Below are 26,409 nucleotides of genomic sequence, written 5' to 3'. Positions count from 1 at the left end.
AGAAGAGGATAATAGCAAAACGTAGCACTGCTGCATGTCTAAAAGAAGGCTACTGTAGTTCCCTATCCCCCCGCCTTGGGGCATGTCTTTTTATGTTATTATGCATGGTTATGCATATTAATTTAAATGCATTTCCATATTTTATTCAAAACTTTTTCTAAATATGTAGAATAAAATGAAATTAATTGATGGCAACGACTGCATTTAAATTCAAATCTAAAACTCCTGATCACTGGAAGCATAGGCCAGTAGGGGGCGCCTACAGCAACAGTCCTGGCTCCTCTAGAACATTCTTCTGGATTGAGGAAAGATTTTCCTGGGTTTAGGGAAACATACAGATGTGCTGACAAAAACCCAGAGATGGTGGTTGAGATATTTGTGATAGAACTTTTAACCCTGCTTCTTACTTGGTGGCCTTAGGCAAGTGACTTGAACAATCTGGGTGTCTTTTTCCTCATCTCAAAAGTAAGGAGCATTATGTTCTTTCCAGTTCATTCCAGGCTTAATATTTCATTTTTCTGTGACTCCAACATGACCTGTGCCCAAGAATGGGATTATCTGATGGTCAAAAGCAAGGAAAAGCTTGGCAATTTGTTTACAATTAACTCATCCAGGAAAAGAAATAAAACATTTGGGATAATCATTGAATGGTGGCAGAAAGTAATCTCCCATCACTATTTTTAATACAGCTAATCTGAAGGTGTGACCAAAAAGCAGAAAGCAGTTTCATTTGTTGACGACCTGGGGACCATCGTCCCCAAGAAGGACCCCAGATAGACTTAAAATAGAAAACAAATAAAAGCGCCTATATCCTGACCACATCAAGCATCACAATGATACAGGTCTTTCTGGGTCTTTTCCTCATTTTTTCCTCCTTCTTTAGAAATGTATGTTATGAATTATGATTATTGCGGTGGAGCCAAGTATTCACGGGCTCCAGCTAGATCTTTGTTTAGCAAGCATAAGCTCACTGCCAGCTGCAAATTGCAGCTGTCTGTCAGCATTTGTGAGGACAAACCGCTCCACTACCCCAGATCACTTAGCTGGAGACTGCATATTGTGTCCTCAGCTCTGCTGGGCCCACCCTTTGCATTCTCAATACCCTTCCCGTGGGGGAGGATCTCAGCCATTCACGAGCACATTTTGGAGCAAATGACTGGAAGCTTATGTCAAAATGATGCTTCTCATAGAGAATCTCATCCCAGTAAAACTATTTTGTGAGAGACTGACTCTGGCCTGACATTTCCTAATCTCTGATGTCCTGAAAAAGGCATGGGAGGCTGCCACCCTAACAACCAACCGTTTTTTTAGGACAGAGTGACCCCTACAGAGAGTGCCAAGAGAATGGGCCCAAGGCCAGAAGCCTGTCTCAGAGCTGGGGAATGTGGGGGTGAGAAGGCCATGGTCAAGGGGCAAAGCCAGAGGAAGGACACAGTCCAGGGGGCCGAGTGCAGCCATTCTCCTGGGCTGTAGCATGGAAGAGCAGGAGGCAAGACTCAATGGAATCCTCATCTGGGGAGAATTCCTAGTCTCGAATGTTCAAGTAAATTTGGAACTGTGTCATTTAAGTAGGGTATTTGCAGAAGGATACATTTTGCTTGTGGAGCATTTGCCAGCCTTCTAAGCAATTTTTTTTTCTTTAAATTTCTAGGCATGCATAGAATGGGAGAGAAGCTGGCAGCACCACACCAGATTTAATTAAAGTATCTGTAAACTTAACCAAAGTCTTCCCTGTTTTATCATCAGAGTAACGTTTGTGAGTTCTGGGGATCATTTTTTAGAACGTTGGCAATCACAGGAATATGTTGAGAATTATCCCAAGAATCCAGGAATACCCTGTCTCCCCAGGCATGTGCATACAGTACACTCTGAGCTTCTTAGAGGTTAAAAACTTGGACTGAAGGGTCTTTAGACCCTGGAATGCTGCTCATACACTGCAGGAAACATGAGGTATGAACAGTCAGTACTTGGGAAAGGTATAGTTTTAGATTTTGTTTAATAATAATTTCAAATGAAAACTAAATCTGGAATTCTTCCTACTCATAGGGGTATAATGAGAACTTCTCTTGGCTATGTAAGAGTGTTGTTTCAGGAAGAAATGTACCCGCTTGGGAAAGAAAGCCACACTGCAAATTCAAATTAGTAATAAAACTGTACTGTGTGTAGCATATGACCAGAGTTGGCCTAAGTCACTCTTGGGAGAAAACATTCTAAGGCTTGGGAAAAGTCACATCCCTGATGTGTGTGTGTGTATGTGTGTATATATGTGTGTGTGTGTGTGTGTATAGAGCTGTGTATGTTTGTGGACAGGGGAGCAATGACTCAATATAAACAACACTTTCTTTCCCACAATTTAAACATACACACAATACTTAAAATAGTTTCATTCAGGGATAGAAGCCGTGAGAGTCACAGGATCATTAAACAATAGCAAAGCTCTGTTAGTCCGTGATCTTTCCATATTCAGGGGAACTGTTAAAAAAAAAAAAAAAACAAGACTCTGCAAGAGATCGATATTTTCCAAAGGGATAGCAACTTATAGCACAAGAGTATTTGGATTGCTAAGTGCCTTCACTTCTCTCTGTGTTGCAGTTTGCTGCTTTGTTTGTTGTGAAGCCTTTTTGCTGGATGTGTTACATGCGATGAGCTTTGGTGTTATAATAAACAGAGAGGAAGGCTGCAATAATGTATTTCAGTTAGGAAGAAGCACTTGAAAGAAATTGGTTTTGCTATACACATGATGTGAACCAATCAATAGTGGTTTAGTCTGACAAGCACTGTCAATATCCATTGTCACAGTTCAGAAAGTCTTTAATGGATAGTTCTCCAAAACCCAATGATTTCAGCATGTGTTCAAAGCCTTACAATACACTCTACCTGGCAGAAATTAATCACAGATAAACTTTTGGTGTTGTAGGATGTATTTTTTTAACTAAGAGCCAAATAGCAGTTAATTAAAATGTGACACAGAGAGATGTTATGGGGAAGGAGGTGGGAGGAGGGGTTCATGTTTGGGAACGCATGTAAGAATTAAAGATTTTAAAATTAAAAAAAATAATAATAAAGTCAGACAATGACTAAAAAAAGTATATATTAATATATATTCATCTTATATAAATTAATATATATTTAATGCATGAAGCAGCTAAAGACTTACTCTAATAATACCAGGTACATAATAAATGCCAAGTAAATGTTGAAAAAATCAGAGGCACTGGAATGGAAGGTGAAAGTGCACTTTTCATACCACCTGCTCTATTTACTTACTGATTGTTACAACTATGATTATGATACAGAGTAACTATCATAACCACAGTTTACAGCAATTAGTAGTTTTTATTGAATGCTTACCATGTTTTGTATATATAAGGACATTTAATTTTTGCAACAGTCTTTGGTAGGGATATTGTCAGTACCATTTAACAGATGAGAAAATAGAGGCAAAAAGAACTTATGTTGCTTAAATAAGATTCTGCCACTGTTAGGTGACAGTTGAAATTCAAAATCTGAAATTGGTAGTATTCAAAAGAAATAGAGAAAATGTATGAAAGAGACTGGAACACAAAGTTTTTGAGAAGGAACAGCATTAATGTTGAAAGGAGGCCACATATTAGTGGTTCTGCTTTCATGCTTAAATATTGATCCTAAACTCTTACTCCTGTGAAACAACTAGGAATAATAAAAGCAGACTCTGTGACTGGGATGGAGAAGAACAAGGTTCCTAATTAGGCTGAGAGAAGAGCTAAGGAGTTCATAAATGTGAATGTATATGCTTATAATATAGTGGGCTAAGGGTGTACCATCTGTTTTTGAAAAAAAACTATAGTGTGATGACAGTAATCAAGAACAAAAACTAAGAAACTGAGAGAGATGATTAGGTCACTAAAGCATTTTTGCTTAAAAGGAAGCCCCAGTCTGTATTCTGTATCTCTATTCCTATATTCATTCTTGTCTTAATGCATTCAGCACCTGGAGCACAGTGAGTGGTTCTTGTATTCACCTTCTTGCCAGTAGCTGAAGAGTTCAATTTGTGTTTATGGTGGTCATGCTCTCTGCAGCCCAGAAGCCATCTTCGGTTGTTCTGACTGGCAGTACAGAGTGGTCACATATTAGCGCTGATGCCGTCCTGCAATTCACTAAACTCACCTAAAGCAACTCATCTTCCCTTTTAGGTCTAGAGTGACACACGTGTCAAATTCCCTCAGTCACGTCCAACTCTTTGCAACCCCATGGACTGTAGACTGCCAGGTTTCTTTGTCCATGGAATTCTGCAGGCAAGAATGCTAGAGTGGATTGTCATTCCCTTTGCCAGAGGATCTTCCCGACCCAGGGATCAAACCTGGGTCTCCTGCATTGCAGTCAGATTCTTAACCACCTGAGCAACCTGGAGTAATTTTGTCAGAGTTCACCTGAAGCAGATGATTTAAGACCTTAAGCTGAAAGTAACTGATTACAGTGGGAGGCTACTGCCACTTCTCTGTGTCCTTAGAACTTTGACAATTGCCAAACAGGCAGGCAGCGCGGCAGGTTAGGCATTGCCAGGGGCCGGAAATCAGACGGCTCATATTTGATTTCCAGCTCAGCCACTATTGCTTACTTGGCATAACCTCTCTGAACCTCAGATCACAAAGCAGCAGAATAAAGAGCAGTAAGAGAACCTACCACATTGAATGATTATAAGGACTAAATGAAATAGAACATTCTTTCCTTGTCACACTGGTAGCACTCTAAAAACAGTAATCCATATGACTTTGGGATGATCAGATTGGCTTGTCAAAGTGGAAACTGAGATTGCCTTAAAAGAATCAATACTATACAGGTTACAGTATGTAATTGTATATATAATATTTAGATTGTTAACATTTCTCACAATCTAAATAAACACTTTATTCTACCACTTCCTCTTAAATATTGACTGCTTTGACTTAAGACATTTCTCAAACTACCAATGCCTGTACTATATATTTTTCTGCCCTGGTTCAAATTTTATGTTTTAAAAATTAGGGATGCAGTATTGCATATTCTTGATCACACAGAGGACCAAGAGTTTAGAGATTAAAGAAAAATCTTCAGAGTTGTCATATATTTCTCCCCTCTACACCTGCTGAGAATACAGTATCTTTACACACATTTTTCACAAAGGTACAAGTACATACATGGACACAAAATACATAGTGATAGCAATCTCTATGTCTTAAGGAGCGAAGATTTTAATGCCACTCATTCAATGCAAATGGGCTTTCCTGGTGACTCAGTGGTAAAGAAACCACCAATGCAGGAGATGGGGTTTGCTCTCTGGGTCAGGAAGATCCTTTGGAGAAGGAAAGGGCAACACGCTCCAGTATTCTTGCCCGGGAAATCCCATGGACAGAGGAACCTAGTGGGCCACAGTCCATGGTATTGCAAAAGAGCTGGACGTGATTTAGCAAATAAACACCACCACCACTACCCAATGCAAATACTGCTAAGCATGAGTCATTATGTAAAATCAGTGTGGACATAATCCAATACTCTTAAATATGAATATTATTTCTTTTTCCAACTTTACTTTTCTTTTTCATAGACATCTAAGTGGTAATTTCCTAGAGTTTTGTCATACTGCTACCTCTATGGGGAGAATTACCATGCGTACAATTATATTGCTTTGGTTTTTTAATTTTGTTCTCTTTTTGTGGCCTGATGTTCACATTCACCTATGAGGCTCTTACCATTTGATTTGACTGTGGCCTATTTTATATCACTAGCCCATTCCTATATTTAATACATAGAAAACATGGAAAACATGTTTCTACTTCGTGGTGCCCTTTGTCTAGATTAATGCTCCGTGCTATTGTTTCCTTTCTTTCTTAGTAATTTTGCTTTCAAAATCAGTTACTGAGCTGAGGCAGCTCTGCAATGCCAAACTTTATTAGCAAATTTATCAAAGTTTTGAAATAGTTTTCAAGTGACAAAGTTTTACCAACACTATTTTAAGCTGTAAGAAGCCAAGATAAAATTTCTCATCAATAGAAGATATTTGATGATCTGAATCTTTACATTTTATACCATATCTGATTCTGTTTCAGCAAAAAAAAAAAAGTGTCATCATATATCTCTATACATACCATAAGTTTATGCTATTTAAGTGTATTTTCTCTTTCTTCTTTCCTTTTTTATTTGTAGTATTTCCACAACCTTTTGATGGAAAATCTTTTGCAACTCTCACTTATAGAAATAAACTAGACAGACTTACAGTTGAAAGAATATTACATTTGTGATGAAATTGCTCAGTGTTTGCAGTACAGTTTTGAAGTTGCCATCATCATCATCTTAACCACCCTGAAAGTTATTAAGTAACTCAAAGCTATGCTAAATGCTATAAAAACAGTTTAAATATAACACCCTGACTCACACTACAGCAATGCATTATAAACTAGATACACTTAAGATCTATGATCAGCAAAATAAAAATGTTACCCCTATATATAAAAATACTATGAAGAATTTATTATAATTACTAGAAAAATAACAATGGCATTTCCATACGGCCAAATGACAGGGCTATGACAGTAAACTACCTGCTGTTTATTGACACTGAAAATGTAAAAAAGTGGTTAGATCTGTCTACTTAAACTAGATAATTTAGCGAAAAAGTAAACATTTATATTGTATGAATTCTCATGAGTGGATAGCACAAATATGAATCATCAAAGAGAGAATGTTATCATACCCTTCTGTTTCCAACTGATTATTTTGTTTTTCTATAACATCTAAATGGGAATTAAGTGGTTAAAACAGAGCACTGCTGTTAAAATGCCATGTATTCCCTCTTCCAATTATTTCCAGATTTAATCCTGATTTGTGTTTCAAGTAAGTCACTTGAAGTTTCAATAACTTAGTTTCTCAAGTGGTTGAAATTATGACTTCTGTTTACACTGAGCTTGTGAAGAAAACAATACATTAAATGACCAACAGTACATTAAGCCCAAACTTACCCTTTCTGCCCACTCTGACACAGGGAGATATGTGCAAAGTGTTTTGAGCTGTGAAACCACACTGTGGAGAGAGCAAGCAGCATTTATTCCAGCCTAATGAATTAGGATGAGAGGGTATGCCCTGGAAAGAAATCAGGCAGGAGGCAGACAAGAAATTTAATGAATTTTGTTTCCCAATTTTAGGTAAGGTGCTCTTATTTTAGTAGGTTAGAAAGTGGTACAATAGGGAAATTCCAAATACAAGCTCATATTGGAAAATATGAAAGGAGAAAATCAGCATTTTGTTTTGTGACTCATGTGATGGTTTGAGAAGTGTTTGGAAATCTTTGAGGATGAAGAGTCTGATATAATCTGATTTTTTTCATTTCTTTCTGGATTTCCCTCTCGGAACCCTGCAGTGTGATAAGATGATTGTACTAGTGACTGCCGCCAGCTTTGCTCTGAACATCCCACTAGACTGTCCATGTGTTGGGAGCTCCTAGCAGCTAGTACAGCTATCTATCTACACCTATGTTGCTCCTTATGTAAACCCCCACCAAAAAAGTAACAACAAATAGCCTAGAAAGTTGTTTGAAACAGCATTTCTGAAGGGTAGTAACTCTACTTTTCTTTAGCAATATTTCTGAAATGTTAGCTCTCCCAGCATTTCTAAATTGAAAAAAAATATATTAACAACATGTAAATGTAACATGGGAATACCGCGAGAACAGGAGTTTGGCAGGAAAATGGGATATTTCAAAATAAGATCCACAACAAGACAAATTCTGGCAAATGAACAGTTCTGGATCATATTATCCAAATTGTTGGATTCTGGAAGATTTGAGAGGGTTTTTTTTTTTTTTTTTTTTTTTGTGGTTCCCATCACTTAATAGCATGGTAGTGGATGTTCATCATTCAAATTGCATTGCTTCCTCCTCCCATTACTAAAGTTGGAAAATAAATATACAAAAGGCATCCATTATAGTACAAAAAGCATTTATTATAGTAAGCATTCCTACCTTGAGAGGTGGTTTTAACACCATAATGGCTGTGTCAGGTATAAAACTTGTGTTGGGGTAATGCCATGTATTGATATCATATGTAATGATATTTATTGGAAATCATCTTGAAAAACTCAGGATCCTAACTATTCTGTAGTGTGAGCAGCTTTAACAGCAATTAAATCTCTCCACTGGTTAAGAACGGTGCTTAAAACTAATGCCTTAGGTCTATGAGTGTGGAGACTTAAATTGCATATTGTTATTCAGAGTTCTTAGGCTTTGAAAAATATTCTGTTTGTTTGGGCTTGGGAAAAAAATCACGCATTGGTGGGGGAAAGAAAACGAGAGAGAGAGGAAGCACAAAGGAAATAAAAAAATAAAAATAAATTCTAAAATACCTGGAAAGTTAATCCAATTCAACTTAACTTTTCTTAGAGGTGAAAATATGTAGAATTAAGAGTGATTCCTCCATAAATCAGATTAAATTCTTTGGAATTTAAGCCTATATCTTTTTGGTTTATTTTTCATTTTAAATGAGAACAGAAAAAAACTGCTCATTGGCTTAACATAAATCTTTAAATTGCAATAAGCTTCACCCTCAAAAAGTAGTTGAATCTCTGAGGAAAAGGAAAAGGCTGAATTCTATTTTTCATAAATGATGGATTATTGTACCACACTGTGTATTTTCCAGTAAAGTGTCCTTTTATTTGTACTGTGTGATTACAAGTTTCTAAAAGTATGTGTGGGGTCACTTGGGTGCTGTGGGAAAGTGGAAGGAACTCTGTTCTGTTAAAATCAGTAGTGAAATCAGAAGCAAACTATGTCCTGATTACCATAGGCATGTGTTTAAATTTTGCTTTCCTTAATTGGTTATGTTGTATTTACTTAAAATGAACAATTTGGCAAGTTTTTCTCCCTTGACAACAGAAAAGCGTAAACTGTTTTATAAGTTTGGCTGTTAAAATCAGATTTGTAAACCACAATATTCAAAGACTTTTACTGCTGTTTACAGGGGTCCAGTGATGGGCTTTGCATTATAACCATGTGCTTTTTTTACATTTTTGGTTTGTATTTACAGTGCTTTAAAGTTATTTGGTTAATTAAAAACTATGCCATATATTATAGTCATCTACTGACTTTGACTTTTGCATAACTCTTCTTAGAACAAAATGAGCAAAATGAATGATGGCAGAGGCCTGGCAATTTGACTTGTCATCTAAGGACAATTATTTATGGCATCAGGAAATGGAGGTTGACGCTCTAGTCTGTCTCTAGGAAAGCCATCGTTAGAGGCAACTTTGGATAGTTTGGCTGTGTTAAAAACTGTGTAATCATATCCAAGACTGCTAGTTTCTCAGAATGTATGAGAAGGAAACAAGCTAAAGCATCTTAAAGTATACTTGCATTTTTCTTGTAAAAACAGTGTACCTTACACACATTTCACACATGTGGAGCCAGATGGTGGTATTGAAAACAATATATATATATATATATATGTATGTATATATGCACATATATACACATCTAATTAAGAGTACTATCACCAAAGTACCTGTTTCCAAAAATATATAACTTACTGTATAATTACTTTCATGTGTATATGTGTTTTAATTTGCAAAGTACTTTTTAATCATATCATTTTTACTAATCCCTAAATGGCAGAAAAAAATACCGTCGTTGGCCCTGAATTTCCTGGCAGCCTGTCATGGAAAATGATGGGATTTTGACATGAGACTAGCAACAGAAAATACCTTTGGTAACCTATGAAAATTTAGATTGTTTGTTCCATACCATTTCAAAAGCAGACTTTGAGACCCAAATTACTGAGGTAGGTTTCTCCTGAAGGATACTCGTTCGTTTAGCCCCCAGTACTAGAACCGAGACCCTTGGGCCTTTGTTAACAGCTGTCGGTTGGAGCAGATTATATATGACCAGACCCAAATGAAAGTTGATAGGCTAGAATGTAAGCACAGCATGTTAAGATGCTCAGAATGACTCATTCAGTCATAAAATTTTGAGTCAGTTAATGCCTGATATTCACGGTCCTATAAAAGCAGTTGTGGCTAGCCTGGGTAGCATGGCACTTGGTATTTCTCCAAAATGACCTGAGATCAATTCCTCCACTAAGATCTCTTAGTCTCTTGTACTTCATACTCCTCACCATACTGTATTATTACAGTGTAGGCCACATGCATTTAAATCCAGCAGTTAAATCCAACACTACCATGTTTGCATGTAGTCAGTTTGTATAATTTTTTAATCATCTAGCAGCACCATCCAGGAACATTTGAGCCTAATTTAAAATCTTCCCATAGCCACATTTTTTAAAGAAACAAGAAATAAGTTTTAATAATATAGTTTAACAAAAATACCCCAAATGTTATTGTTTCAACCTATTGCAAAAGCAGCATTTTAAGTAGTCAAGAGCCCAGAGTGACTAGTGACTACTGAATTGGACAGTGCAGCTCTGAAGCACTGCTCCTCAAACCATTTTAAGTTGAGATACACATACACACACAAAATGATAATAGATGATACATCAAATATATATGTTAAGTATATGTGTATATGTAATAAACTGTTACTCGCTCTTGTGTGTGACACGAAGAGTTGGACACAACTCTTTGTGACCCCATGGACTGTGGACCACCAAGCTCCTCTGTCTATAGCATTCTTCACACAAGAATATTAGAGTGGGTTGCCATTCCCTTCTCCAGGGAATCTTCCTGACTCAGGGATCAAACTTAGGTCTCCTGAATTAGCAGGTGGATTCTTTACTGTCTGAGCCACCAGGGAAGTCCATATATATAATATATGCTGCTTATAGAGAGATTTATTATTAAAATAATACTTTTTTCACTTTTCACAGTTCCTTTACATTTTGTCAGTCCATGAGTAGCCCTTCCACCACCAATCAATGAAAATTTTCCCTAAAGTTGGGAATGATTCTCAACAGGAAATATGTCTCCTCCCTCTCCCCACAGGAGACATTTTTGATTGTCACAATTTAGGAGAGGATGCTACTAGCATATTGTGGGTAGAGACCAAGGAGGCTTCTCAACACCCTTACTTTGCACAGACAACCCCCTGAAAAAAGGAATTGTCTGACTTAAAATACCAATAGTGCCAAAGCTGAGAACCTTCCTTTGAGGTAATATAAGATATTATGATCTTTTAAGTGGCAAGTACTGTCTTAACTTAGTATTTAATAGTGTAAAATCCCATGTGATGATTTGAATTTTTCACTTAATTTAAAATTAAAGCTCCACTCTATACTTAGCTAGGAGGAGGGCAAGGTTTCCTCTCTTTTCCTTAGCCTTGCATTTCACCCTAACTCTCCATTTTACTAACAAAAGTTTCTAACTACCTTGTGGTCAAAGCTAGAGGAAGGAGGTTGCAAAAATGTCCTTATTTGACCAGTTACAAGAAAGCTTCTCACACTAGGCCTGGCAGACTCTTTAAACAGACACTCTCCCTTAGGCACTTTCATGGGTTCCTTGGAGACCCCACTAGGAAAATTTGACTTCAAATCCTTTAATTCAAGCAATTTATTTTCTCCCAGCTGCAGTTCCCTCCTAACTCTCTCTCTTTTTATTCTGAGTTCTTCAGGAGCTCAGAAGAACTCACTTGAGCTCTTTTTATTCTGAGCTCAAGTATAGCTCGCCTACAGCTATCACTTAGTAAACTGTTTTGTACTCAATAGCAACATAAATTTTTTAATTGATTAAAACCATTCTATTTTAAAAGACTAAGTGAGCTCCTGATACTTATGTTTTCCTTCACCTTCCATTTTTCACCTATTAGTTCAGTTCAGTCACTCAGTCGTGTCCAACTCTTTGCAACCCCATGGACTGCAGCACACCAGGCTTCTCTGTCCATCACCAGCTCCTGGAGTAGACTTAAACTCATGTCCATTGAGTCGGTGATGCCTTCCAACCATCTCATCCTCTATTGTCCCCTACTCCTCCTGCCTTGAATCTTTCCCAGCATCAGGATCTTTTCCAATGAGTCAGCTCTTCACATCAGGTGGTCAAAGTATTGGAGTTTCAGCTTTAACATCAGTCCTTCCAATGAATATTCAGGACTGATTTCCTTTAAGATTGACTGGTTTGGTCTTCTTGCAGTCCAGGGACTTTTAAGAGTCTTCTCCAAACCACAGTTGAAAAGCATCAGTTTTTCAGTGCTCAGCTTTCTTTATAGTCCAACTCTCACATCCATACATGACTACTAGAAAAACCATAGTTTTGACTAGATGGGCCTTTGTTGGCAAAGTAATGTCTGTGCTTTTTAAGATGCTGTCTAGGTTGGTCATACCTTTTCTTCCAAGGAGGAAGTGTCTTTTAATTTCATGGCTGCAGTCACCATCTGCAGTGATTTTGGAGCCCTCCCAAAATAAAATACTCCCGTATATTAGAATACCAGATAAAGATCTTACTAGACTGGTCCCATATCCAAACTTGACTTTGAACAAGTTACTTAACCTCTTTAATTTAGCTTCTTCATCATCTAAAATGAGTAGAATTAATTTTGTTTGTTGTTCAGTCTCTAAATTCATGTCCAACTCTGTGGCACCACAGACTGCAGCGTGCCAGGCTCCTCTTTCCAATACTTCAAAAGATCATTTTGTGATTTGATTCAGAAAATATTGATTAAACCTTTACTATGTGATAAACAAGGTTGCAGTATTAGGGACACATTAGTGAACAGTGTTTATAAAAATACCTAAAATTCCTGCTTACACTATAGAAGAATTAGGTTAAATCACATTATATGCTTAGGAGAGTTTCAAGCATATAGTAAGGTCTCAATACATTTTAGATATAGTAATTAACCCGTTTGAATGATTCTTTATGTGCCTGCATGCTTAGTCACTCAGTTATGTCCGACTATTTGTGACACCATGGACTATAACTCGCCAGGCTCCTCTGTCCATGGAATTCTCCAGGCAAGGATACTGAAGTGGGTTGCCATTTCCTACTCCAGGGAATTCTCCTGACCCAGGGATTAAACTTGTGTCTCTTGCATCTCCTGCATTGGCAAGTGGATTTGTTACCACTGAGCCACCTGGTAAGCTCCAATATTGAATGATCAGCTTATGATTTGAAAGGAAAAGACCTCCATTTTCCTACTGAGGTGCCCCAAATCTTCACATGAAATCAGTAATTAGGTGAGGACAATGAAGGGCCCTGTTAGGATTAGTATCTCATAGGATAGAGACAATAAATTCCAGTCATTTTACCAATTATTAATGATTTTGTTGTTTTGTTGCTATTATCAGTTGCTAAGTCGTGTCTGACTTTTTGTGGCCCCGTGAACTGCAGCATGCCCAGCTCCTCTGTCCTCCGCTGTCTCCCAATGTTTGCTCAAAGCCATGTCCATTGAATTGATGATGCTATCTAACCATGTCATCCTCTGCTGCCCACTTCTCCTTTTGTCTTTGATCTTTCCCAGCATCAGAGTCTTTTCCAATGAATTGAATTCCCACCAGATGGTCAAAGTATTGGAGCTTCAACTTCAGCAACAGTCTTCCCAATGAATATTCAAGGTTGATGTCCTTTAGGACGCCTTCTCTAGCGATCCGAGAGGGAGCCCTGGGGTACCGGAGCCCCCAGCCGCTGCCCCTCCCGAGTGCGCAGTGGCCACCGTGGCTACTGCCAGAGCACGTGGGCAGAGCAGAACTCTCCCGCCCTCCGTGGGAGGGGAGGGAGTTGGGTGCGCCGGCCCCGCGGTGGGGCCGTGTGCCGCTCGTTGACTTGTTTGACCTCCTTGCAGTCCAAGGGACTCTCAAGAGTCTTCTCCAGCACAATGATTATTGATAAGAATCATTATTAATAGTGAAAGTGAAAGTTGTTCAGTCGTGTCTGACTCTTTGCCACCCCATGGACTATACAGTCCATGGAATTTTCCAGGCCAGAATGCTGGAGTGGGTAGCTTTTCCCTTCTGCAGGTGATCTTCCCAATCCAGGGATCAAACCCAGGTCTCCTACACTGCAGGCAGATTCTTTACCAGCTGAGCCACAAGGGAACGCCTGTTAATAATGTCATTAATAATAAGATAACTTGAAAGTGTTTAGACTCTGTGCTAATGAAGGTACAGACCTTAAATGTTATGTTCATAATTGAATCCATATCCTTTAGCATAGGGTGTGATAATCAGTAGGCATTCAGCAACCATGTGCTTATAGTAAATGAATTATTAATAGATATACCCCTAACTTTCATGATAACAGTGAGGCTAGTAAAACTGAGATGGGGGACTGATGAAGACATGGCAAAAGTTTGAGTCAATATGAGTTACAGAATTTCACCTAGTGGTAATTTCACACAAATAAGAAGAGAAAGATGTATCTGCATTCTTTTTAAAAAATTAATGAATTAACTTAGCTGTGCCAGGTCTTAGTGGGGCACAAGGGACCTTTGATCTTCACTGTGGCATGCAAAATCTTTTAGTTGCATCATTCGAACTCTTAATTGCATCCAGTTTCCTGACCCGGGATCAAACCCTGGACCCTGGCATTGAGAGCTCAGAGTCTTAGCCACTGGATGGCCAGGGGAATCTGAAATCTTAAAAATATCTGCTTTCTGGAAAAGAAATCACTTTGGGTTAACTTGATAAAGAAGATTGAAAAAATTGTTAGGTATGCAGGACCTTTGAAAATGCCTAAATTTCCTACTGTTCAATTTAGTTCATTCAGTCACTCAGTCATGTCCAACTCTGTGACCCCATGGACTGCAGCACACCAGGCTTCCCTGTTCATTACCAACTCTTGGAGTAGACTTAAACTCATGTCCATTGAGTCAGTGATGCCATCCAACCATCTGATACTCTGTTGTCCCCTTCTCCTCCTGCCTTCAATCTTTCCCAGCATCAGGGTCTTTTTCAGTGAATCAGCTCTTCACATCAGATGGCCAAAGTATTGGAGTTTCAGCTTTTGCATCAGTCCTTCCAATGAATATTCAAAACTGATTTCCTTTAAGATTGATTGGTTTGATCTCCTTGCAGTCCAAAGAACTCTCAAGAGTCTTCTCCAACACCACAATTCAAAAGCATCAATTCTTTAGTGCTCAGCTTACTTTATAGTTCAACTCTCACATCCATACATGACTATTAGGAAAACCATAACTTTGACTAGACAGATCTTTGTCTGCAAAGTAATGTCTCTGCTTTTTAATATGCTTTCTAGGTTGGTCATTGCTTTTCATTGAAATTAACAACAGCTTTTTTCTCCACAAGTTAGATGAACTTTTCTATAATTTTGTGTACAGATATAGTTAGGTAGAGGGCTTCCCCCAGTGGCTCAGCATCAAGGAATCTACCTGCATCACAGGAAACATAGGAGATGCAGGTTCAGTCCCTGGATCAGGAACATCCCCTAGAGGAGGAAATGGCAACCCACTCCAGTATTCTTGCCTGAAGAATTCTAGGGACAGAGGAGCCTGGTGGGCTACAGTCCACAAGGTTACAAAGAGTTGGACATGACTGACTAAACACACACACATACACAGGTGGAGCTATCCAGATAAGTTATCATGTTAAATATGAGGAAGTTAATGTGAAAATAAATTGTGAAAATATGGATCTAACCACATTCTCATTACATGTTCATGTAGCAACAGAGCTAATATTTTCACATAGGCAAATTTTTGCTCTTGTGCCCTGTCTAAACAGAAGGGCCTGAGCTATTAATTCAGGTAGTCATCCCATAACTAGCAGTTTTCTATTCATATTTGCATAAAGTAATAATCATAAAGGAAAAATTTACTGAAAGCCTCTCACTTTTTTTTTAATCTCCAGTGTTCAGACTGCATCATAGTGCTTCTGATACAAGCGACAAAAACCGAGTTAAAAGCAGATTAAAGAAGTTTATTACCCGAAGACCTTCCCTGAAAACTCTGCAAGAAAAAGGACTTATTAAAGGTATAGAATATTTTATACTTTTACTGTAACAGTGATAAATGAATGTGCCTCTCTGTCAGTAGTTAGTTGGCTGTAAAGGAGTTTTAGGAGATTTTATTCTTCTTAGGTTGCTTATTAAATGTTCTGCTCTATGACAGAAGGAAAAATAGCTATCCAGAAAACTAATCCTGAGAAAAATAAAGGTTGGATCATAAGATCATTGAAAAAATACCAGGTTTTGCCCTCAGAGTATCTGGGAGTGAAGAAGAAACATCCCAGTGGCCCATTAGAATGACCCCACATGCTGGGATAATCCTCAATATACCTATTGCTCCAGAATATTTACTAACAGCATCCCTTTTCATTCTCAACTGAGTCTTGTACAATAAATTATCTGATCACCTAGTCATAGTCTGAAGTAGGGCTAGGACGAAAGTCTAAGATAAACTAGTGTCGTGAAAACTTAACAGGTTTGAAAACTGGAGGACCCAGAACTCAGTCTAAATTGAAATAAGCAGATATTTTGCAAGTATGTGTAAAGTATATAAAATATCCTCCACCATTCCAACACCAGAATAGAAGAACACTCTGGCATGAGACTGTAATTGGGACTCAGACTTCTAGTCTACCACTCACTAATATTGATGTTGAGCAAGTTGTCATCTCTGAGCCTCAGAGATGTTGTTATCTCAGAGCCTCTTCTGTTACTTACACCCATCACTGAGAAGACTCTTAAACAAATGAGATAATCTATTTAAAGTATTTAACAGTGCTTGAAATATCAATAACTTCAGATAAGCAGATGACACCACCCTTATGGCAGAAAGTCAAGAAGAGCTAAAGAGACTCTTTATGAAAGTGAAAGAGGAGAGTGAAGAAGTTGGCTTAAAGCTCAACATTCAGAAAACAAAGATCATGGCATCTGGTCCCATCACTTCATGGGATATAGATGGGGAAACAGTAGAAACAGTGTCAGACTTTATTTTGGGGGGCTCCAAAATCACTGCAGATGGTGACTGCAGCCATGAAATTAAAAGACCCTTACTCCTTGGAAGAAAAGTTATAACCAACCTAGATAGCATATTCAAAAGCAGAGACATTACTTTGCCAACAAAGGCCCATCTAGTCAAGGCTATGGTTTTTCCTGTGGTCATGTATGGATGTGAGAGTTGGACTGTAAAGAAAGCTGAGTGCTGAAGAATTGAACTGCTTTTGAACTGTGGTGTTGGAGAAGGCTCTTGAGATTCCCTTGGACTGCAAGGAGATCCAATCAGTCCATTCTGAAGGAGATGAGCCCTGGGATTTCTTTGGAAGGAATGATGCTAAAGCTGAAACTCCAGTACTTTGGCCACCTCATGTGAAGAGTTGACACATTGGAAAAGACTCTGATGCTGGGAGGGATTGGGGACAGGAGAAGAAGGGAACAACAAAGGATGAGATGGCTGGATGGCGTCACTGACTCGATGAATGTGAGTCTGAGTGAACTCCAGGGGTTGGTGATGGACAGGGAGGCCTGGTGTGCTGCGATTCATGGGGTTGCAAAGAGTTGGACACAACCGAGCGACAGAATTGAACTGAACTGAACTGGAACATAAGTATGCAAAAAATGTCCTCTGCTATCACTAATATTATTATCATTCATTACTGTTGTTGTTACCAGATAGATGAAAGGATGGATAAAACCAGTGATGTAGATTTCTATGACTGGAAATTACCTTATAGATCGTTGAGGCAAATGTATTATTTTCCTAAGAAAAAAATATAGGCATCAAGTCCATTATTCTCCCTGGTTTTCAGATTTTCTAACCAATGGACACATTTTGAAAATTAAATACAAGAAAAAATTTGAAAACAGGCTAAAATAAAGGACTAAAATAAACTGTGAATGAAGTGGAAAGATATCCTTATAGAAGTAAAAAAGTGATTTATGATACAAATATTTCTCAGGAACAGGGCAAAGCAGATAGTATTTTCAGCATTACTTAGGATGAGAATTATTTCAATAGTTTACAATAGCCATCTGACCTATTAACTTCAGTCTCTTTTTAAAATAGGTGAACATATCACAAAAATCATCTAGCATTTTGAACCAATTGTGAAAGGTTAAATTTTGCAAAGCATGAACATACCTATCACTAATAGAGTGGAAAATTCTTTAACATAAGCATTTGGAAGTAGAACTAGCACCTGCTTTAAATCAGTCTTTAGCTCAGACTTTTACTCTCTGAAATGTCCTTTTCAGTGGACAGCATTTGGTCTTCTACAGATTCAACTTCACATCATAATATTGCAGTACCTCCAGTTCTACCTTAGAGTTTATCCCATGGATTATCATTTTCTTAGAAAAAAATCAATAGCATGTTACCTGCCATCATGACAAAGTATAAAACCAGATAAGCAGCCCAAACAATTACAATCTGACAAACTCCAAATTTTTCATGACTGTAGCAAAATAAAAGAGGTTTTAATTCAGTGGCATGGTCTGGCCCCAGTCAAAATGCTAAAGAATTAAAAACCATAGTGCTCTAGAATTGGTCTCAGAAAACAGCAGAGAAACTGGATGCCTAATGCAATTTTCATACTGATGTAATGGAACCACTGAACACACTCCAGTGGTACATTTCCTATCTTAAAGCTCCATTGCATTTTCACCATAGCTGACCAATGAGTCAGAATTCATTAGTAAGGCTATGGAAAATCTATGTGAAATTCCAATTTGATAAGCTTCCATTGTTGTCTTCAGTGGAATTTTCTTCCAAATACAGATCAAGTTATGCAAATACACTCACTTCTTGGGCTTGTTTCAGTTTTAACTGTGAATTTTTTGTAAGGCTTCTGAGACTTTTTTTTAAACTGAATAGAAAGCATTAAACCAATTTTTAAAAATATCGACCCAGTCAAATTTAGTATGTTAAGTCCGTTTTCTTAGCATATTTAAGGCAAAGACTTAGGGGGAGAAAATGAAAACAGTGTTTTTGATTGGCTGTGAAAAATCACACAAAATGAATCAATGATTAACACTTAAATGGTTAATTTCTCCAAGTAAAATGACTTAACTCTTTCTAGAGAAGAATTATTTGGAAAAAAGAGATAACGCCTTTAAATTGTCCTGGAGTGTGTTTTCCCAAATTATATTAAATATATATTCAAATACATATTGGAATATATATTTAATATATTCTTTTGCATAGAATTGATGCTTGTGAACTGTGGTGTTGGATAAGACTCTTGAGATTCCCTTGGACTGCAAGGAGATCCAACCAGTCCATTCTGAAGATCAGCCCTGGGATTTCTTTGGAAGGAATGATGCTAAAGCTGAAACTCCAGTACTCTGACCACCTCATGTGAAGAGTTGACTCATTGGAAAAGACTCTGATGCTGGGAGGGATTGGGGGCAGGAGGAGAAGGGGATGACAGAGGATGAGATGGCTAGATGGCATCACTGACTCGATGGACGTGAGTCTGAGTGAACTCTGGGAGTTGGTGATGGACAGGGAGGCCTGGCGTGCTGCAGTTCATGGGGTCGCAAAGAGTTGGACACTATTGAGTGACGGAACTGATCTGAGTTGAACTGAGCTTTGCACATGTGGAGTAAAGACCTCCATTACTGAGGTTCAGGAAAGCTGTACATGGTAGTTTGGGTCTTACAAGTGTGCTTCCTGATACCTAGGAGGGTTTTGGCAAGGCCACAGCCACTTTTCAAAGTGTTTACGCTTTTATGCAACATTCCCAACAGATTGAGAGGCCTGAGCTTTGAATTCAACCAGCGTTTATTGAGCCCCCACTGTGGGGCAGGAAAGGCTGTGTTTTATTGACTTTCAATGCCCAGCAGAACAATATTCACAAAGCACTTTAGGTGAAAAGAAAACTGTCACAATATCGCACAGTATAAACTCAGGCACAAACCCTTTCTTTAAACCTGATTTTTGGACTCATGGAGACCCGGCCAATATGTGATTTCGTTGGCTAGATTTTAGATAGGGAAGTAGCCTCTTAATGGGGCTGCATTTTCTCATTTCTTTAATATGACTAATGAAAAGGGTACCTTATGATGCCAAAACGGGGCCAGCAGAAAATTCTGAATTATCACCCAATGAAAAGAAATAGTAATAGCTCAGGTGGGTGTCACAATCATTGTGCCATTGTAGTAGTAGCTTCTGAAAAGCCTTCAATTTCTCCAAGTGCTTTTACATTTGCCAAGGGAATAGCAAGAGCTTTTTAAATGTATGAGTTTATTACATTGAGCCGCTCATGGAAAACAAAACTCCAATCAATGTAATATGTAAATTATAGGGAATAGGGTACACTTTAGGGTGGTGGGTATGTTTGTACATGTCCTCTCCTTGCTTTTGGAACTGAAGTAATTGCTCATTAGCATCAGCCAAACTACCTTATGTAATCTTTCAAATAGCAGCATTGACATCCAAGAACATAAAACACAGGCAATGCAATTTTTAGAAAAGATAATAATTGGTTGGATTTTTAGGAGCAACTAACATTTCCTTATGTCAAAATGATAGAGAATATTGTGTATTTTGAAAGTGGTTTCTTTCATCTTTGTATAGAAAAAAACCATACTGGATGACATTAGTAGAAATTGAGAGCACTGTGGTAATACTTCTGTTTTTTAATGTTTGTTATAAGGGAAACAGCTAGTATAAGGATTAAATAGTACACCTCCAGGATTTATGATGAAAAGCAGTGTTTTCCTGCTCATGCTCGTTTTCTTCCTTATAGGGACCATTTGGGGTGGTTTCTATTTGTAGTTCTCAAGGCTGCCTCTCTATCTTAGTTATTGTTATTTGGGGTATAGATTTTTGTTAATATCTTTATCTTTAATGTTTCAATATCTTTCTTTATAAATTTCAGACATTACCTCAGGTTTATTTTACAGTGAATCTGACAATTAAACTAGACTTCATTTACCTGTCTTTTTCTCTCCCAAATACTCAAATACAATTGGCTTTGCTGTTGCTATTGGCTTCATCCGAAATATCCAACATACGTAGACCTCTGTGTATTGTTCTGTTGACCATAGACAATTGCGTCTTAATGCCTCCACTGACAAGATGACAAGCAAGGTGTCCTTTTCCCCTTTCATCTCCTCTACTTTTGCTGTTAAGTCTTTACTTCTACCTCATGAAAAGTTATATTATTGCACTGATTTCTGTAATTATGACTTATCTATAGGTTGACTCTGGAAGTTAAAAACTAAGAAACAACATTCATATTCTCATGACTGTATAAGATTGCTTTTTGTGGCACGAAGTATTAGACTTCCCTCTCTGTTCTTACGGTATCACGACCCCTTGACTTTCATTAAGCAGAAATGTCCCTTGATCTCTTTTCTTTTACATTCGAAGGTTATATTAGTAAGTTTATGTTGTTTCACAGCTACAATCAAGAATTCCACCGTCATCCCCTATATTTCAAATCTAAATGTGAAAAAAGTGATCAGTCAGGTAATCATGTAATTATTATGAAATTTTTCACCAAGTAGTGTGCCAGATTGGATTAATTTATCCACAGGTCTGATACCATGCCTTATTGGCTGTGCAAATTATAATCTTATTATTTTTAAAGCTTATGCTTCATCATTTGCTTATAATCACACTGTTGTTTAGCTTGATACATCTTGGGATTGTGGATTTCTTGTACAGATGTTTATCTCCCAAAGTTTTATTTTTCATTGCTTTCTGAATTTTACATCCTCAAAGGATTTAGTCCTCTCTATTAAACATTCTGTGTACCTTAGTCTGTGACTTCCTGGTTTTTACCCCAGAATATCTTCTAAAACCCTTCCATCATCCTACTCCATTTGTATTGGTTGCTTTCCAGGTTTCACTTTTGTTGTTGTTATTTAGTTGCTAAGTAATATCCAACTGTTTGCTACCCCATGAACTGCAGCATGCCAGGCTCCCCTGTCCTTCACTATCTCCTGGAGCTTACTCAAATTTATGTCCATTGAGTCGGTGATGCTATTTAACCATCTCATCCTCTCCTGCCCTCTTCTCTTTTTGCCTTCTATCTTTTCCAGCATCTGGATCTTTTTCAAGGAGTTGGCTCTTTGTATTAGGTGGCCAAAGTGTTGGAACTTCAGCTGCAGCATTAGTCCAGTGAATATTCAGGGTTGATTTTCTTTAGGATTGACTGATTTGATCTTCTTGCAGTCCAAGGGACTCTCCAGAGGTTTCTCCAGCATCACAATCCCAAATCATCAGTTGCTCAGCTTTCTTTTTGGTCTAACTCTCACATCCATCCATACAAGACTACTGGAAAAACCAGAGCTTTGACTATATGGACATTTGTCAGCAAAGTGATGCCTTTGCTTTTTAATATGCTGTCTAGGTTTGTCATAGCTTTCCTTCCAAGAAGCAAATATCTTTTAATCTCATGGCTGCAGTCACCATCTGCAGTGATTTTGGAGCTCAAGAAAATAAAGCTTTCACTGCTTTCACTTTTTCCTATTATACTTGCCATGAAGTTATAGCCATGATCTTAGGTTTCTTTTTTGTGTGTTTTATGTTGAATTTTAAGCCAGCTTTTCACTCTCATCTTCCGTTAGAGTGGTATCAGCTGCATATCTCTTCTAAAATCCTTCCATAATCTTACTCCATTTGTGTTGGTTGCTTTCTATGCTTCACCTTTTTTACTCTGTGATTTCCTTTCATTGATCTTCTGAGCTGTATTCACTGTCTTCTGAATCCCATGCCTTTTCTTTCTTGCCTTAATTTCTTCTCTTATTATGTAACAGCCTTCAGTAACTCATTTAGAAAACATGAGACCCTGACTGTCTAAAAATATCTTCAGTATGTCCATACATTTAATAATACTTTTGTTGTGCATAAAATCCCATTGCCTCTAGAATATAGAGTTGCAGCTTCCATTCTTAATTGAATTCTTTTTTCTTTCAGAATCATTGAATTCTTTTGTCTGTTTGTTTTTTGGGAGGGTGGTCTTTGAGATTCTATAGTCGAGATAATGTGTCCAGTTGGCAGAATTTTTAAAATTTACTTTGCTTGGCACTCAATTTGAAGAATTGTGAATCTTTGGCTCTGGAATTTTTTCTCTTTCTTATTATGTTAATAATTTTCTCCCATCAGTTTTCTGTTGCCCCCTTTGTGATCTTTAGGATGTGAGTATTAGAACGTCAGAATTGGTTTCTCTCATGTTCTGAAAGAATTCTCAGTTTCATCATTATTTTTGCTTCAACTATTATATTTTCAGTTTTCTAGACATCCTTCGTATTCTCCATTCTTTTTTACATACCTCACTCTCTCGGATTATATGAGGACAAGTTTTGTTTGACCATGATGTTCCCATTCCTAATAGTGAGGATGATACTTAGCACTCAATAAACATTAATTCATTGAATAAGAGAGAAAATAGAATATAGATTATATTTTTTTCTAACTTGTCAACTTGTATAAATTAAAATGTGTTGTTGTTTTGGCCTTTTAATTTTAAGATTTTCTCTTCTTTGAATCATCAATGTCATCTACATTCCTTTTACTCATAAAATTTGTCCGATTCTCTTTCATCACATTAGTAACTTCACTCACATGTCTGGTTGGCCATTGTTCTTCGTTCTTATTACAAAAGGAGGCTCCACAAAAATGAGCTGTAATTCTGCATACATGGGCACAGCTACCTTGTCAGTGGTATTTTTTGCTCTAGGGTGATCTATAGGAACTATCAAACCTGCTTGAAATATCAAATATTTCCATAGGATAGAGTATGCCTTATATACTTTTGCTAAACTGAATAAATCTGTGTACAATTGTTTATAATGAGAGAACATTTTCAACTCTATTTTATAATTAAGGGAATTGAGTTTATTTGAAAGCATAACAGCTTTAGAATGTGACTAAGCTAAGTTAAAGGTAGATTCTGTCATCTATCAGTTATAAATTTAATATTTGGTTATCAACTTTTGGGTTTATAAAATTTACATCATAAAATTCAAATGAAATTCTATTTAAGTTTATTTATTTTAAATTTAAATGAAAGAATCTCACACAGTGCCCAACTTATCTTAAACATTCATCAGCTCCCTTGATTCCTTCCTTTCTTTCTTCTGTCTTTCCTTCCTTGTTTTCATCTTTCTTTCCTTCCCCCCCCCCCTCCTTCTTTTCTTACTTTTGTTTATAGAGGAAATCATGACCAAGATGACCCTAGGAAAACACTCTCTCAAGTATTCTTTTAATGTTTGAGAAATCAATCCAGACAAGTATCAAGAAAAGGCAGCAGTAATTCATTTACTTCAAGGAAAGCATAAAAATCATTTGCAATTGGCTCATATTTGCCATTTTGGGTAATTTTTATTATGGTACTCTTTATACAAAAATGGGCATGAGCTCATTTTCTTTCCTATCTACACCCACTAACATGGTGTTATCCAGTTGCCAAAATGTTTAATAATTACCCAAACAGACAGTTGTTTAAGTTTCTGGCATATGAGAAAATAATATCTTTGACATCACAGTACTTTTGTAAAATATATGTCATACTGAGAAGTAAAGAAAGCTTTGCCATCCAAGTTGCTGATACAAGTTATTAGCCCTAAAGTTTCAGCAGTCATGTTTATGAATAGCAAAATCATTGAGTTAAGAGGACAGTATTTTTAAAGTAATTTGTTAGAGCTAATGTATGACAAAGTAACCTACCTGTCACATTGTTAATTTAAGCAAAATATTTATGAGCAACACTGCAATATACCTTTGAGTAGAGATATGCTTCAACTTGCCACTTTATCAGTGTTAGTCTGAGAATAATTATATTTGAATTTATATACTGGGGCATGGGTCTATCATTGCTTGGGCCTGAAATACTCTCACAACTTCCACAATATGCATTAATGTGCTTAAAAATATCTTGTAAATCTTCTTTTCTTTAAACTTCTTTATGGTTCATAATTGAACTGTGATCCTTACGTGTGAGCTGTGTCATGATTTAATATTAGCCAAAATTAATAGCCAACCTTAAGCTGCTTTATCTTGGCCTATAAGCTTCCTGGTTCCTCTGCATTTATAGTTCCCAGGCAGTTTCTGTTATTTAAAGGCTCTTGGGAGCAAATGTGTTCATAATAGAGTACCACATAGCTAGCTTTTGTTCAATAATAAAATACAGGTCACCATGAAAGATGGCAAATGTTGAGGAAAAAGTGCACCTGGCTAGCAGGTTAAGCCCATGTCTTTTAAAAGCCTGTTATCCAGAGAGGAAATGATCCTGATATTATGAGATATTAAAAGCAAAATAACTTCAGAGCAACAAGAGAGAAATGAGGTCCAGAAATGGGAGCAAATTAGTAAGGGGGAAAAGAATGAGCAAGAGTAATGAATTGGTTTCCCTGTGGTTCAAGAACTTATTTTCTTATGGAGGGAGAACTTTTCACACAGGATTCATTAGAATATATTATTTGAGATGGTGACTTACCTATAATTGATTTTTAGTATCTACAAAATGATATTATCTGTAATTTCCTGCTATAAACTACTATATTTTGTATGTTTGCAGGTAATGTTATTTTTCTACTATTCTCCATTTTTCTTCCTTTAAAATATATTACTAACATTTGAGTCGAGTTCTTAAGATCTCTGTCTTTTTTTAGGTAAAAGAAAGTTCTGGATAATATCAGCCTTTAGCTCTAAAGCTGACTGTGTTTCTAGTAACAGACATTCTAAATATGGAGAATATAAAATGAATAAGACCCAATTGATTTCAAAATAGCATATTGGCATTTTGTTGTTAGCCAATGGCCTCTAAAACCCATATTAATTCTTGTCCTGGCAGAAGATGTTGGTTTTAGCCATTCCATGGACTATTTATTATTAAAAGGTTGCCCAGTGTTTTGGCATAGCTTACAGAGTTAGTCTAATCTTGGTGACAGTTCGAAATATTGTTTTTAAGCCTTTCAGTTTGAGGACTGACAAGTTTTCATAAAGTAAGAAGAAATCAGCATGAGCACCAGTAAGGAAACAGTACCAGGTAGAGACAGGTTTTGTTTTGTAATAAACCATGTTTTAAGCATGTTCTGTGCTCTAACTCAAATTGTATATGTTTGTGCATGTGTGTTTGGACATGTATGCATGTGTGTGTAGATCGTGTACAGGATAAGAAGCCTCTCTTCCCATCCCTGATGTTGCACCAACCCAAGTTTATTTGCTCTCTGAAGCATATCCTCAACTAGTTGCAGATGACCAAAAGTCAGGCTGCTGTGCTGCCCTCTGGAGAGCTGGTCTATGGCCGCTCAGTCCTCTAATCACATCCTAAATCTTTCCTCCACGAAACCACCCGAAGAGAAGAAAAAGATGCAGGGCTCTCATCAGTGTCCACAGGAGTCCCTCTTTTAAAGGTTAGCATTTATTATTGATACCCTGCTGTTCTCCAGCAGGTGTTCTCATATGACACAGTTCCCTCATGACTCCTAAACCCAGCTCACAGGCAGGGGAAGATTCTTCAGCCAAATTCTTGTTAGCTTTTCCGGACCTCGGTAGACTGTACAGACTGCATCCAAAACCGATGCTGGCACTTTACTTTCCCCTTTGTAGTGTTTGTA

The 26,409-nt window shown here is 37.4% G+C and overlaps 1 protein-coding gene across 4 annotated transcripts in view; it reads left to right on the top strand.

Moving 5' to 3' along the window:
- The window catches only part of ARHGAP15 (Rho GTPase activating protein 15), a 700,830-nt gene that overhangs the window by 398,939 nt on the left and 275,482 nt on the right, over positions 1-26,409 (top strand). For 3 of the 4 annotated variants that reach the window (XM_027964991.3, XM_060410067.1, XM_027964992.3), the window contains one exon: positions 15,750-15,872. The exons of the other annotated variant lie outside the window; for it this stretch is intronic. In XM_027964991.3, coding sequence (XP_027820792.1) covers positions 15,750-15,872 — 123 coding nt within the window. The remainder of the gene's footprint in view (positions 1-15,749; positions 15,873-26,409) is intronic. 4 annotated transcript variants of the gene reach the window in all.

This window comes from Ovis aries, chromosome 2 (assembly GCF_016772045.2).
Source record: "Ovis aries strain OAR_USU_Benz2616 breed Rambouillet chromosome 2, ARS-UI_Ramb_v3.0, whole genome shotgun sequence".
Taxonomy (NCBI): Eukaryota; Metazoa; Chordata; class Mammalia; order Artiodactyla; family Bovidae; genus Ovis; species Ovis aries.
Note: the sequence above shows the minus strand (reverse complement) of the source record. Positions and strands in the feature narration are given on the sequence as shown.